The following is a 20,916-nucleotide window of genomic DNA, read 5'->3' on the forward strand; positions in this document are numbered from 1 at the left end:
GCTCATGGTAAGTGTTTTTTTATTATTAGAACATTAGTTTGTTTTTGGACCAAACTGTCACACAATTAAGATAAAAATGTTATCCGATACTTCCACCAGCGTAAAACATTCCACTTATCTTTGTGTTTTATGGATGAAGAAAATATGATCCTGTCTTTTTTTTAATATTTCAACCATGTCACTAATGCACTGAAAATTTTTTTGTTGGTTGCCATAGTTTTTCCGATCACTATAGATTTGTACTGCTATGTTTTATCTTCTTTAATCATGTACTTTGTATTTACTCCACTTTTGTGTTCTTTTGTGTATTTCATGTCCTGTGTATTTTAAGGTAATGACAGTAAATCAGAAGTGTATTTTTTAAGTGTTTTTATTGCACAAATGTCATGTTTAGTGAAAGGCATATAGGAAAAAAAAAATCAAGAGGTTAGCAAAGATAGTATAGTATGAACAACGATGAAACACAGCCAACACATTAAAAGGTGAAATGTTACTCAACATTATTTCCATTCTGGATCTAACAGAGTGGTAATGATGATAAGTGAATGCACTGTTTAAAAAAATCTATGTTCCTACATTTGATTGAATAAAAAGCAATGTTTAAACCTTTGATGGATTGAAAATACAGTAAATGTACATGTGCTTTTCTCCCCGCTATAAAGGTCTTACAACACTAGATGGCACACTATCACAAATCATGGCTGCCAACATCCTTTTTAAATGGTATTAACACTTTAAGAGCTCAAATCTGTTAGCTCATTTAGCACATTAACAGCAAATTCTGACAGTCTGCACCTCATTTCATAACTCAAAGCCAATCTTAATGTTGTAACACTGTGGACACTCCTGTTTATAAATTCTAATGTCGAATCCTATAACAGCTAGTGGCACTTCTAATCTTACATTACATTCAAGACATTCGGTGGGTCATAACAGTATGATGTGGAAATTTCTAAAAGGGGGAATCTATATTTAGCATGATTCACATTGCACATGGGTCTTTTTAATACAAAGTGAAGGCAGGTAAGTAAGGTAAGTGCAAACGAAGCAACAGCGCTAAAGCCAAAGTTCACTGTAGAAGACCTTTTACAAAAGGCAATGCATTACAAAAACTACAGGTTTACCCTAATTTCAAATGGCGTCCTACAACTTAATATCACAACACCTACATTTGCTCTTATAAGCTTTGTACCATGTCTGAAAGACCCCTCTACTTTTCCTTCAATGCACACAAGCCATGTTAATTCACCCTATTAAACAGCGTCAAGGGTAATTTGGCAGGCTCATAAACATGACTATTTATCAGCGCAGGTGCTCGCGAAACAAAGCAATGTCTGCGTCGTCAGTCAGATGGCCCTAAGCTTCCGTTTCATCCTGCAGAAATGCCATCCTAAGAGCTTGCAGAGCTCCAATGTGGACATGGACTCTGCTCCAAACTGGGTTAAAGTTCAATAGCACCAACACGGTTAGTTGTTTCCTTTCAAGGAACTCTCAACTTCTGCTCCGTCAGTGTTCAAACTGCATTGGGAAGGTGAGGCGAGGGTTTAAAAACAGTTACACATCTCTAATTACAATGCAAGTATAAAAAGAAGAGAAAAAAAATCTATAAATAGCAAAGGTCAAAAATCTCAACTTTGGGTGTTTGGGTATTTTTAGCAGTCTTAAAATTCATTGGAGCAAACAACTTTGCTCAGAGGTTGGTCACGAAGTAAAAATTTTGATGGAAGTTAAACACTTATTTCTTTTGCTCATGGAAAGACAAACAATTCTTAGGAGTACAAATATGCTTAGAAAAAGACGGTGAATCAAGACGGCGATGACGTCAGTCAGTGTTAAATAACAGTCTGGGAGTTTTGCTCGTCATGAAGACAGTTGCAGTTGGTTGTCTGAAGTTAAGCAAAGAGGAAGGGAGGGGGGGTGAGGCTGTCTGTGGTTTTCTTAGTCAGAGTACTGGTTGTAGCCGTCAAACTCAACCTCGCTCCCGTTGTTGTAGTAGGCCTCGGCGGGGTTGGTGCAGTACTTGGTGTCATAGACCTGGCGGGGCAGGCCGTAGGTGGTCATGCCCTGCTGGGAGGCCACTTTGTTAGTGCCCATCTGCAGAGAGATGGTGGAGGTGTCACAGTTCTCCAGCTCCAGCTTCTTGTCAAAGATGTGCCTCCTGGTTCCCGGAGCGGTCATACCAGTCTGTGGGAAAGAAAGCAAGATAAAGGCTTCTTGAAAAAACATTCTACAAGTAATAACTAAGAAATAATAATAAAAACAGATCCCAATAAATTCCCCCAAAACGTTATAGTGTAATTTCAAATCAGACTTCTCTATTCTATATTATTATAATTGTAAACAAATCCCATGAAAACCCTAACCCTAACACCAAATAGATCCAACTAACAAGTAGTATCCAAAGCCTGATATAGCTGTGTCATAGAGCAACAACACATAATGAGCCACACTGATGCACTCAGTGACATTTTCCATCATTATAAATATGGACAAAGTTTGTTAAGTTATTTATGAGTTATATAAAAGTGGATATTTTTACAATATTGTTTTCATACAATTTAACTGTCAATGTTTAGGTTGGCATTTGTGCTACCACTTGGAGAAGGCTGACATTTCAACCATTTAGCCATTACCTTTAGCTAAACATTGATAGTTAGCTAAAAGTTTCAATTTAAACCATTTATCATTACTGTGAGCCCATTCACCATTTAACTATTAGCTAACTATTTTTGAAATGTTTTGCCATTATTTTTTGCTATTTCGACTGTTTAGCCATTACTTTTAGCTAACTATTTCAATGGTTTAGTCATTATTTTTAGCTGTCTTTTCTGTTTAGCAGTGACAGTTATGTGTTGTGACTGAGAAAGCATGTGACTGAATGCCTCAATATGTGGATATATACTTTTTATATACTTTTTCAAATTAATTATGCAATCTTTTCAAGTACCCCCCTGGTAAATGCCGTACACTTGTTTGGGAATCACTGTAATAGAGTACTGAATGTATCTGCAGCTGAATATAGTCCCCAACAAATTTACCATTTACTCCTGTTTTAGTACATTTTGCAACCAACTACAATGCTATACTGTACATACATGTACATACATACATAAGAGACAGAGAAAAACAGTTATATCTTCAATAAGAACCAATATGACTAATGTATTAAATGGTTTGGATTTTTAAGGGGTCTCTTGACAGAAAGTGCAAGTACAGAATTTCACCAGCCTTACCTACAATAATTATATCATCTCCACTTTTCATACCAAATGAAATGTAATTCTAGATAAAAGTATAAAATGTACGAATACAGGCATCATGTCTCTACTCACCTGGCTGGCTCCCTTGTTGGTACCCATCTGTAGGCTGATAGTAGACTGGTCCAGTGGATTGTCCATGCCTATCTTGGAGTCATACAGATGGCGTCGTGTGCCGTAAGAGGTCATGCCCTTTTGGCTGGCAAGCTTGTTGGTTCCCATCTAGAGACATAGCAAGAGTGGAATGAGCATTTGCCAAATAAATGGAAATTTAAGATCACATCTGTGATGCTAAATTTCCTGTTAATCTGCTACGTTAATATTCTACTCTACATGAATCATTCCTCCATCCACACATATATATCTTTGTTTGTATGAACTTCAAAAGAAGTGCAGCTGTGAGAAGATGCAAGAAAATATGTTTCTGTGGAGGTTCATTCAGCATAAATCCAGCAGGGGGCACCACAACAACCTACTGGGAGATGTCCTAAACCCGCAAAACCTCTCTGGACACAATGCTTCATGCAGGCATGGTCGTAAAGTAGATTACAGGTTTAAGCCTTCTGCTGTTCTGACCTGCAAGCCTATGATGTTGCGTCCCTCCCTGAGCTTCTCTGGAGCGAAACGGCGCTGCTGTTTCTCAGCATACTTCACTCCTATGTCGTACTTGGAGTGGAAACCTTTGGACTTGGCCTTGGAGAGAGAAATGGCAGACACAGAAAGGAAAATGGTGGTAATAAGAGTGTATTTTCATACCCATATTGTTTTTATTATTTATGATACTATACTGTTGCTGCATTGTAAATTTATTCCATGGAACACAAAGCACTCACATAGATAGGCTGATATACACAGAATACCTCTATAAATATCACAATATACTCATGCACAGATGTTGCAGTCATTGGTGTCTGTATGCTAAATTCTATCTAAACAGTTAGTCCAGTTGTTCATGATTGCACCTGATTTTGGAGTAGTTAGTGGTGAGTAAAGCACAAATATCAGACATTCCTACAACAGATGTTACATTAACATCATTTGTGTGTGTGTGTGTGTGTAGTTGTCCTCACCATTCCAGCCAGAGCGATGAGCGTGGACTGGACCTGAGTGTGGTTGACATTCTCAAACAGATCGTTGGCCTCGAAGATGTCATCAGGCCTCAGGCCGTACTCTGTGATTCCACGGACGAAATTCCCAATGTTTTCCAGCTGAGGAAGAAAGCGGAAAGAATGGAAAATGGGACAAGTTGACAGAGGAGCGTCTGTTTGGTCTGTTGCATCCAGCCTGATTTGTTTGTGTTCATGGAATGCAACAGAATCAGCTGTTTCTATCTTATGATGTAATTATAGTTTTGTGTGGACACCTGAAAGAATAATTGGGATGCTAATACTTTGTAAGAAATTCATTTATCAGTATTAATATGTAGACCTGTATTTTATCTGTGCAATGCCCCTGGAATGTTTTACAGTTATCATTCTAATATTTTTCAGACAAACATACTTCAGCATATTAAAAAACCTATTCCAGGTATTTCTCAAAATTCTTGTTTTTGATATCCTATCATTTATTTTTTGTTTGTTTACCTGTAAAGTTTTTGTATCATTACAAACTCACTAAGTGGGTCAAAATCACCTGTATGCATTTCTTTTCATTTCATCCTGGTCAGTTATTTCTTCTTGGCATATACAGAATATTCACTACATTACTTTACACAGAAAGAGCATTTTACATTTAATACGTGAAGTATTTTTGTATTTAATACATGAAGTATTTAGTATGTAAGTATTTTATTTTGCTAAATGGAGCTGTTTTACATACTGTTAACACATTTACAATTATATTAAAAAGAGTATGCAAGCTGTTGTCCCTTAGCATACTCTTTTATTTTTTTTAAAGCTATAATTATTGTAGTTGTTGTGGGTGTATTGATGTCACATAACTATGTAGATTTGTAGTTTAGCCACTTAGCTTAGTAACCAAGAAGCATATTTTAGAGACATGCAGTTAAATCTTGATAAATCTGCTAGTTTGAACATTTCTTTAACTGATGCTATATACCGATGGCATTTGTTTCTTGATTTTAGGCTGCCAACTCACAATCATATAAGCTGTTTGTCTATATGAATGTGCCATTTAATATTATCTATGAATGTAGCATTTCTTAATATGCTGCTAGATATACAGTTGAAATGGTCTCAGAGATGCTGGATGAGGAATCAGTGATGGGGTTAGGTTAATGTCTAATAAAAGTAAAATGGACTTTTAAAATGTGTAAAAATGTTACACATCTTTATTAAATAATTATTTGGTGCAAATTAATGAAGCTATATAATTAACTTTAACGAAGCCTACTGATTCTAACACAGCTTTTTTTTGACCCACTTATCAAAGAGTGCAAGTTCAGATGACCTACGTGTTCTTTGGAAAGATTTTTTAATGAACCCTTAAAAACCCTGTTTGCTTTGTCCAGTCCTGTAAAAGGCTAATGAAGCCGTGCTCTCATTTGATATGGCAGCAACTTTATGGAATGTAAATAGGCTCTGTGTTGTCAGTGCCAATACGACAGACTAACCAAGTTCCACATGCTCTGGAAAATGACCCTGACTTTGAGACTAGCAGGACAAATAAGGCTTCGTTCTTTCCGTGTGGAGCTGGTGCATTACCTGGTGCCAGTTTTGATTGGAGCGGTTGATCCTTCTCACAGAACCTGGCTGGAGAACATTAATGAGTCTATAAAGAGAGAGAAACACACTTTTATTATAATCGCTATTAAAAAAAAAAAAAGAAGCAGATATTAATATGATGAAGTTTCTGTGCTTCGGTGTGTGTGTTGACAGAAATCCTCCACCTCCACTTACTCGCACAACATGACTCCATCCTTCAGACTCTCCATGAAGCCATCCCCGATCTTCTTGCCAGTCACATCCTGGATCCACAGCCTCAGCTCTTCCTCCTTGTGGGCGTCGTACTTCCCTGCAAGCTGGGGGGAAAAGGAGGGGGAAGCAGAGGTCAGAGGTCAAACATAACATCTAACTTTTACCAATTATTGTGTTTCTGATTTTAGCTCATTAAACTGTCCGTGACAAATAACTGGCAAGCATTTAGTGCATCTACTGAACTTCACAATAAGGACAAAGAAACTCCATTTTCAGATTACTCAAATTTTTAGCATCGGTTGATAATGTTTATTTTGCTGGTGCGACATTTCCAGATGTGCAACCTGTGTACTAATTAGGAATTTCCTTGAAAGAAAGGCTCCATTTAAACCTAGTTAAATATGCTTTTATGATTCATTATTAATTACACTAACAGCTAATTGGAATGAAATCATTAGAAAATTGACTCTTGTGTTCAAATGCCATTTTTTCCTCTTTCTTTTCATGAAACTTCAGAGGAAATTAGAGTGGAAAAATACAGACATTTGCTATAAAAGTAGTCAAATGTCACTTAAAATACTGTATATACAATAATCAAATCTTACAAAAAAAAGTACATGCACACACACACAAAGAGATGGTTTTCAACTTGACTTTAATACAATGTTTCTCTCATGCCTAATTCAAGGTTTTCAATGACTAAAATAACTCCTCTCATAAAGGGAAGGCATGCAATGACTGTACTGTCTTTGAAAGTCTTACTGTATAATAAAAAAATACTTTGAGATGAGGGGATGTAAAAATAACAGGAGGAAGAATGAAAATGAAAAAGGCCTGTGGACATTCCTGCATGAAGAAACATACTGGCCTCCTTTGCGTCTCTCCATGTATTTCCTTATTGGCACAAACACATCGCCCTAATACTTTGAATTCTGGCATGGGGTTTAAGACTGTTCCCCCCTCCTTCCTCCTCCTCCTCCTCCTCCCTGCACCCACACACACACATACACACACACACACACACACACACACACACACACACACACACACTCACACGCACACCCCTTGTCCCCTTTTCCTGAATGTTCTGCAGATAAGTCTTCACAGTCTGGGTTCAGCAGCCAACACAAACAAGTATTTCAAAGCAGCAGGGATAGCGTAGCTTCCAGTCCATCACACCAAACTTGGGAGAAACAGCTTTCCCAAACACTCCTCCCTCTCCCTTGACTGTCCTGCTCTGCTTCTCCCATTGGCCGGGCTCATATTTCTCTCTTTCTCTCTCTCTCTCTCACTCTCTTTCTCTCCCTCTGGGTTTTCCAGAATCTGCCCTTTTACAGTGAGTTGACTATTCAGGCAAACCACGTCTGATAAAGGCAGGCCAAGATCGACAGGTCCTGCTTCCAGGCGAGGTACTTCAGCTCAGAGTCAGATTTTTATTGTGTTGTTCTCTTCGGGGGGACGCAGGCAGAACTGCTTGTTTTTTTCTGACCTTTTAAAAAAACATTTTTGATTCACAAACATGAATCACATAAAGATAAACAGCAGAATAACATATAGGAAGATAGGATGATATTGTTTTATGATGTAACTGATTGATGGACTATAGTGAAGGTGATGCTGGGTATCAAACAACCAGAATTGTGTCAAGAATCCAGCTGTGGAAGACTTAGATCTTTACTTAGATACTAATGCACTGGAGTACTATTACATCAGTTCAAAAATACGCCATTACATGCTTAAAGTCCTGCATTTAAAATACCACGTAAAGTATTTCAGTTTTATCAGCAAACGTGTACGTAAAGTATCAAACAGAAAAGTTCTCGTTCTGCAGAGAAATGTACTATTGATGCATCAATGCATAAGCAGCATCTTGCTGTTGTACATGCTGAAGCTACAGTGTTTAAACTACATTACATAGAGTACATGTTAGGGTTCCTTTAGTTTAGTGGTGGTCAACCTGAGGGTCGCACCCCCTCCGAAGGGTCACAATATAAATTGGAGGAGTTGTGAAATGATTAAAGCGAGAAGAAAGAAGACAACTACACAAATGTGGACCTTTTTTTCATTAATTTAAGATTTATATTTTTGTTAAATATTTGACTTTATCTCTTTGGCCTCCAACAGATATTTCAATGAAGTCATCTGAGAAGTTTTGGAGGGGGGAGGAAAAAAAAAAAGCTCTTTTATGGAACTGCTAACAACTCTTTGAAATGGGCCCAAACAAGATAAACATGTCAGGAATCTCAGGTTTCATCTTTAACATTGTGTTGTATTTCATAAGCTGAACATAGGTGCTTATGTTCAGTCTTGATAAGATAAGTAACTACAACTGTCAAATAGACTCAATGTAGCAGAGTAAACAGTATATTACCCTATAAAATGTAGTGTAGAAGTATCCTGAGATATAAAGTGGTAACATCCAAGTACAAGTAGCTCAAAATTGTACTTAAATAAAGTACTTGAGTAAATGTACTTTTCCATCAGTGCATGTAGTGTACTAAGAGTTGGTGCTGAATGTTGGGTTAAATTAAAAATTGATGTATGTTCAATTTTTAATCTTGAATCAGGGACTATTCACACAGTACTGGGTTTAAATAGAAATTCATCACATTTTTATGAAGTCATTGTAAGCTCATGTTAATAGATATTTGTCTTCTTTTGTTAAATGAAAAAAAAAGGTTTTAATTGATAAACTATTATCAAATAGTTCCGCTGACATGATTTCTTGTCTTCCTGGGGTGTGAAATAGATTCCCTGTGTGAGGTGCTGGCACAGCTTTGTCTCCCTATCTATCAGACGCTGCTGCTGTCCACCTGTGTTCTGTCAGGACACTGTTTTGTCGTTCTTGACTCCGATGTAAACTGTTTAGAGTAAGGACACTTTCTCAAGTTCCAAGTCAGAGCCCGGTCACTCCTTAAAAGGCCATTAGATTATGCTGATGTACCTGTCAGTCTCTCTGCTGCATCTCTGCTCCTCTGTGATGTAACGCTGCAGGAACTTCATGACCTCCAGAAGCCCTCCTACTCAGCTGTTTGATACCTTGAAACTTTAACCCCCCCCTCCCCCACCCCGCCCCGCCCCCACCACCACCACCTCCACCTCCTCTCCCCTGACTTTGTGAGCATAATCCACCATCCAAAATACAAAGATGGCCTCAAAATATCTCTCAAAACCTCCATTCCTGACTGTGACCCTGCTGTAGATGAATAACAGCAATGAGAGGAATGCAGGGTTTCATAGCGCGCCGTGCACCTCTGTGTGAGATTAAAGGACCGATGAGAGATGGCACCATTCGGGGAAGAGGCAGCTCCAGCTCCAGCTCCAGGACAATGATGATGATGGTCTGGGTGCTGGAATAGTCACAGGCTGACCTTTCTCATCCTGAACACAGACTGTCAGCAGCTCTGACTCATCCCAACATACAGACTTCAGTCATTCAGCGGCGGACTGGAACTGTACTAAAGTTCAGATCAGACCTCGAAAGTTTGGTCACTTTCATCATTTAAGGATATGGGAGGGTGTGTGTATTTCTACTTAATATTATAATATTATATTTCTATCACATGCTACTTACTGCATCGTCATCTTACGAAATCTGATACATTTTTATATTAAAATACCGTAAAAATAAAATAATGTATAAAAATAGCCAAAATTAGCTCCAACTCGTCTCCTGGCAACATCTTATACGGTTTACATGTTTAAATCATCAAAAATAATAACACAATATTATAATGTGCAATAACATAATATAACACTGACAGGTGCCAACTCTCATGTCTCAAGTACTTTCATTTTTAGGGTATTTTAATTCTTTTTTATTTAAGTAGGATTTTGAATGCAGGTCTTTTACTTCTAATAGAGTATTTTTACATTGTGGTACTACTACTTTTACCTTCTTTAAAAGATCTAAATACTTCTTTTACCGCTGACCCCATGTTGCTCTATTTCACTTTAAAACGAACAACCTACCTATTAATTCATACTCATAATCTACGTCATGTATCTTTAGTTTTACAACCCAAGCATTCTTGACTCATTAGCATCATTTTTACAACAAGCCATAACTTTCACTGTCTGCTTTCTTTAATGCCAAATACATCAGTGAAACAATAACAACAGAATAACAGAGCACATGCAAAGTACAAGTTGAACCTCCTGGCAGTCGTGGTTGCACTCTCACAGACTAATAATGCCCTGACCCCTTCCTAATCACTCAGATTATTTGGCCAGTAAGACCTACTTTCAGCTCCAAAACAATCACCTCCCTCACTGTGTGATCTATTATCAGTAAGGCAGGACTGTGTCACCAGAGCTGGTTCCCAAGCATACAACCTGGATCCAAAACTGGATCCAATTAAGATGTAAAAAAAAAAAAAAAAAAAAAAAAGACCTTGAGATAAGATTCATTACATTGTCTGGTAAAAGTTTGTGTTTTTTTTTGTTTGTTTTTTTTATCTATGATGCAGCAGGTTTCATCCATCACCATCCTATGTTCTCTCCATGCCAAAAGCTCAGATATGTTACAACCATTTAACCCACTTTATAGGATTTTATTTTGAAGGAGCACCAGATTTGTGTTTAGTTATAACTTAATAATAAAAATATTCAGTCACAGTGGGATTACTATAGGGATTATAGTATCCGTAGTCATGCAGGGGCCCCTATCCTCGACCCTTGTGGGACCCCTGACCCCACTTCAGGCGCCAATACACACCACTCACAACATACCTATATCCTAAACAAACTTCAAAATAAAGTAGAAAAAGGAGAACGTACCTTACTCTTGACCTCTGCAGACAGTCCGAAGGCCGGGCCGCTCCTGAAATGTGTTGTCATTCTGTTGTTTTTGTCTATATACAGTGAGAGTAGAGAGAGAGAGGGGGAGCTTTAAAAATGGAGCAGCAGGTTTTCAGCTGTTAGTCCGGAGCACAGGGGAAGCGCACAGGCAAAAAAGTCCCGAACAAATCCGCTGGTATCTCCTTTTATTGTTCGCTGGTCGTGCTCGGACCTGCTGGTGAGGCGTTCAGGGCAACTTTCCGACACTTTTCTGAATCTTTTTTAAACTCTTACCATGTGTGTGCTTTGTGATTGGCTGAGGCCGTCATCCAATCAGGGCGCAGTCTCCGCTGATCGGGGGGAGTGATGTCACCGCTCGGGTATTAGATTTAATCAGTGTCACTTTTTCCACCTTCGGGCAAAGTAATGGGGATGCTTTTTTACTCGCGTTCAGATGCACTTTGTGAAGAGTTATGTCATTTGTCATACGCAGTGATCAGTCAGAGCTTTACAATGCGTGTCAGCATCAGTAACACACTTTTCCCTCCGTTTGATTCAACGGTGATGAATCATCAAGTTACAGTAAAACTATACAAGCAAAATGCACGTAGACATAATACAGTGATGTCCTACAAATAAAAACATGTGAAAAATATCAAATTTGAAACGGACTGAATATTATTAGTAGGCTATATGATGATGATAATGCCAACTGTGTCATCCTGAATTAATAGGATGACTTTCTCTCCTTTTCTTTAGCTTTCTTTTACAATCTAAATTTGTGTGGTTTTATATTTCTTTTTCCTCTTTCTACTGTGTTTTCCCCCTGTATGCTTTGAACATATATCGCTACTCTCTTGCATGCTCTGTTTTTTCTTTCATCTTTTTTTGTAGTAATATTGTGGGTTTATATGTATTGTTTTTTTCTGTGTTAATTGATGACCTCAGGAAGAGTAGCTGTTGCCCAGCACAATGGTTAATGGGGATCCTAATAAACTAAACTGAACTAAACTAAACTATTGATATAGGTCAAAATATTAATTCAATAATACTAAAACCTGACTGATATGTCAGTCAACCGATATTATCAGCTGATATTGGCCTATCCCAGATGTATTGTATATCAGCATCAGTATTTAATCCATGAGATATCGATTTTATTTTTAAAAAGATATATAGGCCACATTTTATATATGTTTTATCCTTTTTCCTAATTCAGGTTTAATATACACATATTATATTCCCAGTGAAGTTTACTGTTTTAGTGCACTGATGTCATTTTTTATAAAAAAATAAGTTTATTCTTAAACTGTTAAATATCAACACCTCTATTTTATATCTTTGTCACAAGTGTTTGATAACCACATTTTTATAAAAAGTGTGTTTATATATACAGTATATTCTGTATATATATATATATATATATAAGATTATTGGCCAGTATATTGACATCAGAATTTTTTTTACTCCTTAATATCAGTATTGGCATCAACCCCAAAAATCCATGGCTCTAAATAATACACACATGCCTGACAGGATACTCACAATGACAATGCTAACTGTTTGTTCATTTTAGCATACTGACATATGCAAACATAAGCAGAGTGCAGGAGGGAGTCACTGATGTCATAATATGAGTTTGTTAGGTTATTAGGTTATTTGTTAAAATGTTTGACTCACAACAAAAATGTGAACTTTGTGGTAGTACTGAGGAAAAGGTCAGAAGGTCACATCATCTTTGAACCATAAATATTTATAAAATTGAATGAAAATCAATCAAACTTGTTCAGATATTTCAGTCTGGACCAAAGTGGTGGACCAACAGACAGTCCAGACATCTTCCATGCCATCCAGGACATTTATTTATGTGATGTTCTTCTGAAAGATAAGATACATTAGGCAATTATCAAACTGTCTGAAATCTCCTATAAGTCATTTTCACTACATTTATCACAATAGGACAATGATTTTTACATTTCAATTATATCTAAACCTGCTTATGAACACCTTCTGAATGCTAATAGAGGGCCAACATAAAATCTGAGAGACAAGCCGAGTTAAGAAATGATGATGTTGACAAAATAATCTCCTGGCAAGGTCCACATCCAGGTGTAGCTGCTCATGTTGCCATGGAAGTGTCGAAATATTCAAATTTCCGCTCTTCTGAGCACTTCAAGGACTTCTCATCTTATGTTGATGTTCATACTTGACCTCGTAAACAGCGGCTGACAAAACAGTCTCACAGGATAGCTGTTATGTTGCCATTCAGTGGTATCAAATCATTATTTTTTCTTAATTTTAAGCCAATATGAATGAAAAGTCCTTAAAATTCTCTGGTGGGATATGGTCAAAAGCTCTAGAGCAGCTACTAAATTGAGCCTGTGGTGAGATTGTTTAACCAGCTACTATTTCCAAGGTCTAGAATAAATGTTCAGTCTCAATGTTAGTCTGATTTAGGTTTTAGTTGTAAACTTGTGAGCAATTTAGGGCTCAATTTGATTTTTTCAAGACCCTCACAAGCTACATGACTGTAAACTACTCTCCACTTGTTCTCCGTGTTATTTTACATGTTTCACACACCTGCATCATAGTACTTGGATGTTGGACTAGTGTTCATAAAATCCCCCGAACTGTTTCACTTTCGAAGGATGCTGTTATTCTGGTTTTTGCAAACCTCTCTTCATAGCATTACAACCACAAAAACTTTAACACTAACAAACTAACCAGCAAACCACAGTCAGCATCTTGGTGACAGTGATGTGAAACACACTTCAACCACATTCATTCTTTAGTTGTAAAAGCATTACAGATGATCCCACAGTATCTTATACAGTATAATTATACTCTTTAACCTTTAACTCTTTAACATGTGGTGTAATTTGGTTTCACATGCTGGATCAAGGCATCTACAGAATTTTGCTTTCTTATTAAAAAATTCAGAATTAAAGGAAAAGTTTAACATTTTCAGTCAAGAAATAGGCCGACACATAACAATCTGTGTGCTGACTTCTCACTGTAGCCTTAAATTTAACACACAGATATGAAAGTGGTATCAATCTTCTCATCTAACACAGGGCCACTAACTTAATAAGCTTTTTTTTTCTTTAAGGTAATAACTTTTTTTTTAACTAGGAGGAAAATCCTGAAAAATCAGTTTTAAAATGCTCTCACAGTAAAAAGATGGCTATTGATCACCTTGAATTCTTTGCTCTCGCTGTTGTCGTGACTAGAATATACTGTGTGTATATACTGTATTCACTGCTGGAGGATTGATCATAGCATATTTGACATGTGTTTGTATGTGCGTGGAAGCTACTGTGGAGCCTCTGACGTCACTCTGGGAACAATGAGGTGGTTTTCTATTTTACTCCAATGTGTTACTCCTCTCTCACGGCCATAGGCAGGCAGGCGGATGACAAGGACAAGAATGCGGCAGATTCAGGGGGTCTGAAGAGTGGAGATAGAGAGAGAGAGAGTCAGGGGTGAAGAGGGGGGTTAGCAGAAGAGGCGGCTCGGCTGCTCCCCGGAGAGCATGAATCACCCTCTGCTTTCTTTGTGTGTGCGTGTGTGTGTGTGTGTGTGTGTGTGTGTGTGTGTGTGTGTGTGTGTGTTTGTGTGTGTTTGCATGTGTGTCACCACCAGACACATGACCGATATGGCGGGTGGAGCCGGAGAGGAACATTCTAGAAAAGGCCAGGGATGAAACGGATGAAAGAAAAGAGGGGAGCAGAAAGAGCCGAGTTACAGTACAAGGGGATGTGTAGCTGCTGAGGTAGTGGTGATAGACAATGAATAGAGTGCAAATGCAAGATTACTGGACATACATCGTTACCCAGCAACAATGCACAGGGCTTCAATCAGTCAGCAGAGGATTTACACACACACACACACACACACACAGCTGAGAATAATTAGTGCAGAGCAACGGTCTGCATGACAGGGTTCGACTGACCACAACACTACAGTTATGTTCACAATGTAACGCTGCAGCTGTGCTTTTCCTTGGAATCAAAGAGCCAGGTGACGGAAGAATAAAAACACACATCACATGACCTTTTCTGTAGGGAATATGGAAACTTCGGCTAAATCCTGCAGCTGATTGATATTGATCCCACAGGAGCAAATAGAGATAAAGATGTACTGTAGTGTGATGGACAGATCTGATAAAGGGGAGAGTAGCGGGTGTAATTGCACTATGTTCAAGGCTTTATCCACTAATACACCTGACATGTACTAACAGAGAGAGACAGCCTGATGAGCGCAGTGGTCGTGGTTGCATTTGAAGACACTGAGGTTGCTTCTTTTTTCTTTTTTTTTAAGTGTTTTTAACAACCTGAGAATGAGTTTAAATTCTGTAATCTCCCACGATGGGATCTGAACGCTGATCCTGACATTTACACACTTAATATTTCAAATTTGATCATTTTTAGCCAGAAAATATTGAATAAAAATATAACAATGCCGTTTAATAAAGGGTTTTTATTATTTCTCCTCCAGAATTACACCTCTGGCAGTGTGATGAAGGCTTTGATATGGTTTACAGGAAGTATGATTAAAGTTAAATTGATATAGAAAATAAGAAAAATAAAGTTAAAATATTAAACATTTCACATGCACACTCACAGGTCAAATCTGGATACATGACCTCAGTATTTTATAACACTCTGGCTACAGCCCTGATGAGCTCAGTGCTCCAACAAGCAGCTAGTAAATATCCAACAGAGAAGAATACAGAAACACCATAATGGACCTCATTATCTGGCTAATCTTCTACCTCATGCTATTAAAATATAGTCTAAACTTTTACTTTTGTTATTTGTCTTTTTTTTATGTGTGTGTGTCTGGGATGAATCGAGGTTATCAAAGCACAGTAGATTACCATAAACAGCCTGCTGGAATGTAGAAATCTGCATACAAAAGCGCAGAGAAACAGAGGCTCATTTATGCACGCCTTCCACACACACACAAACAAACACACACACATGAACGCACACACAGAGGCACACACACACACCAAGCGAGGGTCTTATAAACATTTCACAGAGAGAAGAAGAAGCACACACATGGAATTTGGACACTTTATTTGGGCATGATGGGAGAAGGGAAGGGCCTAAGCAGGCTGGGAGAGGGATAAAGATGTAATGTCTTGTGAAAGAGGAATCCCTCACACTAAAAATAACAGACCACAGTCTGATTTTCACTGCGAGGTGGGCTTCACTGTTTACGTTGGCTCTAAGTTCATCTGACACTTCAGCTAATCGGCTACTTCTGGGCGCATTTACTGTGTTGCGAAGTGTCACGTGGATGGTAGCTGATGAGTAAAGACAGCTCATGTAAGGAAAAGACAATAAATGTGTCAGTTTTATCAACCGGAGGGAGAAATTCAGCGATAATGTGCTTTGTATTTACAGTGTTCTAACTTTAAATGGTTGTTTTATGAGGCTGTGTTTTTCAATGACTCAATTCAAATGGCGAGAGCACTTTAACTGTTTCACTCTTGATTCACTTTTCTTTTTTTTTTCTCGACATACACGCAGAAAGAAGTATTTCAGAGCGAGGAAAAGATCAGCAAAGATCAGCAAAGATCAGCAAAAGTTGAAGTTTTTTCGAGTCGTGAACTGTGATGAAACGCAGGCGATAGTTTCAAGGACGAAAAAACTGTTTAGGGAGAAAGATGCAAAAAACACAAAAAGGGAGGGAGAGGAGGGGAGAAAGGGGGAGATTAATACACTTTCAGAAACTCAGAAGGGCATTTCCACAGTAAGCTGTTTCTCCTTCCCTCCACCCACTCATCGACCCCTCTCCTCACTCCACTCCGTCTGGCTATTTATGGTAGAAGGCCTCAAGATCCTACGTAACACAGAGAGAGTTCTGAAGGCTGAGTTCATGGCATTATAATTCCAACCTGTCGCTACAATAGGACAGGACGCCTCATACAAACCTGGATTTGGTCAATAAAAGCCAAGCATATTCAATCACTGGTTAGCATGTCCGCCTTCAACTACAAACACTCGTTTTCTTGTAATTATATCATTATTATTTCTCTTTTTCTTGTTCTTCTGGAGACTTACTGTGCTTCAACTACTTCATCATACTTTCGAAACTTTATTCAAACTTCAAAACATGTAATGAAGTTTCCTTTTCAAAACTTCACTATCTTACACTTATATTTGAAGAACTACATAATTCACTGACACTTCGACTGCTTTAATAGTAGTACATGTCACAATTGTTATTCTTAAACTGAGTTAAACTTCTTTCAGATCTTCCCCAATGAGAATTTCAACAGTTTTTGTCAGCCTGACATTTTAACTCATTTAAATACTCCTTCAAATCAACTCCCAGAAACTTCCATTGCTTTGCTTTCACTGCTTACACTGATATTTCCCTTCAGTTTATACACTTGAACCGGCAATTGTTTCTCTAGACTTCCACTTCATTCAAACTTTACTCATTACTCAAACCTCATTATCTTACTCTACGTATGAAGCGCTTTCATCTTTCGCTGACACTTTAACTGATTTTATTCTTAAATTGACAGTTCAACCACTTTTAGATTTCACCTTCTTTCACTGAACTGAAATTACAACTACTTTGACCATTTACACGTCAGCTGACACTTTTCAATACTTTAACTTCAAAAGACACTACACAACTCACCTCAACTGCTTTCACTGCTTACACGTCATGATCTTTTCTTTCAGTTTTAACACATTAACCATCTCTAATTTTTTCCTGGTCTTCGCTTCACATGACATTTCGAGCCCCATTGATTAGTGGCTGACATTTCAATTCCTTTCAGTTTTTAAACTTGAGCTGTCGCTTCCGCTCCTTTCAGCACTTTCACTTACTGCTCACACGTCAGGACAGTTTTAATGCATGAACCGGATTCTGGCTCTGATTTCATCTTGGACTTCCGCTTCAAATGTCACTTCTAGCTCAATTGATAAGTGACACTTAGGGTGACATTTCAACTCCTTTCAGTATTTAAACTTAAGCTGACGTTTCTGCTCCTTTCAACTGATATATCCAATTTACTCTGTTAAAACACTTGAAATGATGAGTTCCACTTCATTCTGTGCTTACACTCAGAGTATTTTGGTATTTATATATCGAATTCCACTTCAACTGCGCTGACTGCAAAGAAACATTCAGAAAATTCATCTTTTTCTAATTAGAATTACCCCCAGATGTCATAAATCTCTTTGTGTTGTAGTACCTGTGACGTGCTGATGTAGGACAAAATCCTCGCTTCCTTGCTTTCAGTTCTTTTCACACGTCTTAATCTTGGCTCGTAGTCACAGGCTGGGACGTGCTCATGACATCTTTGGGTGAGGTAGGTGGTGACAGTCAGGTGCTGCCTGTTAACAAGCTGGTTTTAAAAGTCATTTCGATCAACTCCAGCCAAGTGTTTAAGCACCTTGTAAACTTGGCTCTGTTTATAGCCTCTCCAAAGCTTGGAATGTTGATTTTTGATATGTTTTTGTTTCCTCAAGTCTGGGAAAGGTCTTCAGCATGAATTCCTCTTGAAATAGGCATATCCTTATAATCTATTTATTTGAACGCAACTGGCTTGATATACTGTGGTGTCTGGCTTGTGCTTAGAAGAAGCAAAACACATATATTGAAAGTTGTAAAGCAGGAAAGAGATGACTTGACATTTATAGGTATGAATTCATTAAATTAAAACGTCTCGCAAACACAGCTGACGGAAGGTAAACACTTGTGAGAGACTGGTGCTCTCTTGCAACGCTGAGGTATGCCGCACATGCTTCTTTGTGTGCTTGTAACGTGATAGTAATTGTGTTAAATCGCTCGACGACAGACGGCATGTGTATGTCATGTGCAGGTGTGTTTCTGTGTGTACAACGACAGGCAGGTGATGATTTTTGTCCCGTGCATGACTGAAGTTGAGCGGAAACTCTGCACTATGAATGTGTGCTGTAGTAGCACAGGAGGAAATTTTCATTGAGTCTCTGTTATGTGACCATGTTTGGTAAAGCTCCTCAGGCACGGACTCTGACCAAGCCCCTTGACCAACTGTGCGCACACACACACACACACACACACACACACACACACACACATATATACACACACAGAGGAGATGGTTTCAATCACAAACCTACTGTAGCTCTCAGACACCCTCGAAATATTTCACTCTCCACGCACCTCTATATATCTCTCTTTCATCCCTATTTCAGTCAATCCTCTTGTTTGACCCTTTAATTCTAAGCCTGTACTTCACTTTTCCTTTTTTGTTGAATGCCTCCATATCTTTCCACACACACACACACACACACACACACACACAGCACTGTAGTGCTAGCTACCTGTAGCTGCTCTTGGCTTGCCTGTGTAAACTGTCATACTACAAGCCTACAGCTAACAAATGACTGGAACATGGATATGTTATACTGTATGCAACTGGGACATTGGGACATTGCCATGCTGACATCACTGCCCCGAAACTGAGAATGAGCAACGACTGATGAATTAGTAAGAAAAGAAAAGGATAAACATTTAAAGGTGAAGTCACAATGAATAAGAGTCCAGCAGCTGTATTTCTCTCGTCTTCAAACTTTATTGAAGAACAACACTTTCAAGTAAGTCTCAGCTTTCAGCACTACAATTACATGATCATTAGTAGTGGTCATTGTAGACGGCTACCATCCGAGTCACAAGGTAATGCTCAGACAGGGGACCCCCAAAAAGGCCTGCGTGTAGTGTAGCGCCGTTTCACATTAAAATCTCCAGAGAAAAAAAAAAGAAAAGAAAAAAAAAAAGACAGATCATAATAAGAAATTGCACTGAATTAAAAGACAAAAAATAAAAAGGGGAAGGGAAATAAGCCACACTGGCAAGTCATTTAAAGAAAAGGAAATCAACTGGTAAAGTCATTTGATTATCAGTTACTGTTACACAAATGCTGTCATCTTTGACACTGAAATTCATTCCATCCTATTTGTTTTTTTATCACCTGTTCACCTATAGGATCAGTCTATGGAGAAATAAAAGATCTTAAAAAAGAACAAAAAAAAAATATAGGGGGCAAAAATAATACTTGCCTTAATACCACGTGTAACTTTGAGAAGACCAGCAAAGTTTAACGTTTCAGTACCGAATCCTGATGCAGCTTTGTTAGAGTAATGTACCTCAGAGAGAAAAGACATCGTGTCATCCAAATGAAGTGGTTTCATTAGTACAGTGTGCATCTGGTAGCAATATTTGATCACAGAACAGGATGTTTTGATATATATATATATTCATTATAGAACATAATGAACGTTGGCCTCCCCAAAGAAACAAAAAAGGCAATGTGGTTGTTCTAAACTGATACAATACTTAATACAGATCAAAGCCTTACTATAGCAGCCTCATCAAATTATTTATTCATTCTGTCAATTTTCATATGACCCCAGATTGTGAGATACAGCACAAATACAAGGGCTTGAAATATAGTCTGTAGAAAACCCTGACAAGTACAAAAACTCCCAGTTGCTTTTTTTTCTTCCAGTCTTTAGACAACCAAGTAGACAACGTACTTTAGTTTTTTAACTTTGTGCACGAGATCTGCTCCGGAGAACAGTCTCAGTCTTAACTCAAAGACATCCAACACATCACTGGTCAGCCAGTCTCCATACACCTCCCCATTCTTCTCTTTAGTCAGATTCTTCCTAGTTTTGTTGACTGTTAACGAGATTACAGTTTAAATCCTACAACTATTCACAGCTTTGAGTTTAGGAGGCCAGAGAAATGAGATATTAGCCTACCTATTAATTATCTGTATATTTTAAGAGCGTGTCAAAAAAATATATATATTATATATATTTTGATTTCCATTCTCATCACCTTGGATACTGTAAGTTCATTTTTTTTAATGCCACTAAATATAACCCATGACGACATTCATCGAGACATACCCCTGTATTCAAGAAAGCAAACAAATCAACACAAAACAGACCCCCCCTCCCCCCCAGAGAGGGAGCAGTTTTGGATTATAA

The 20,916-nt window shown here is 38.1% G+C and overlaps 1 protein-coding gene across 1 annotated transcript; it reads right to left on the minus strand.

Annotated features, from left to right (window-relative positions):
• Positions 1-352: 352 nt before the first annotated feature.
• cnn1b (calponin 1, basic, smooth muscle, b) lies at positions 353-11,143 on the minus strand. Its single transcript, XM_053338757.1, has 7 exons — positions 10,913-11,143; positions 6,116-6,237; positions 5,921-5,987; positions 4,328-4,465; positions 3,834-3,950; positions 3,333-3,479; positions 353-2,184 (listed from the first exon to the last, which is right to left on the minus strand). The coding sequence occupies exons 1-7, from the start codon at positions 10,970-10,972 to the stop codon at positions 1,939-1,941; spliced, it is 897 nt and encodes a 298-aa protein (XP_053194732.1). The 5' UTR covers positions 10,973-11,143; the 3' UTR covers positions 353-1,938.
• Between the last annotated feature and the right edge of the window lie 9,773 nt (positions 11,144-20,916).

This window comes from Scomber japonicus, chromosome 18 (assembly GCF_027409825.1).
Source record: "Scomber japonicus isolate fScoJap1 chromosome 18, fScoJap1.pri, whole genome shotgun sequence".
Taxonomy (NCBI): Eukaryota; Metazoa; Chordata; class Actinopteri; order Scombriformes; family Scombridae; genus Scomber; species Scomber japonicus.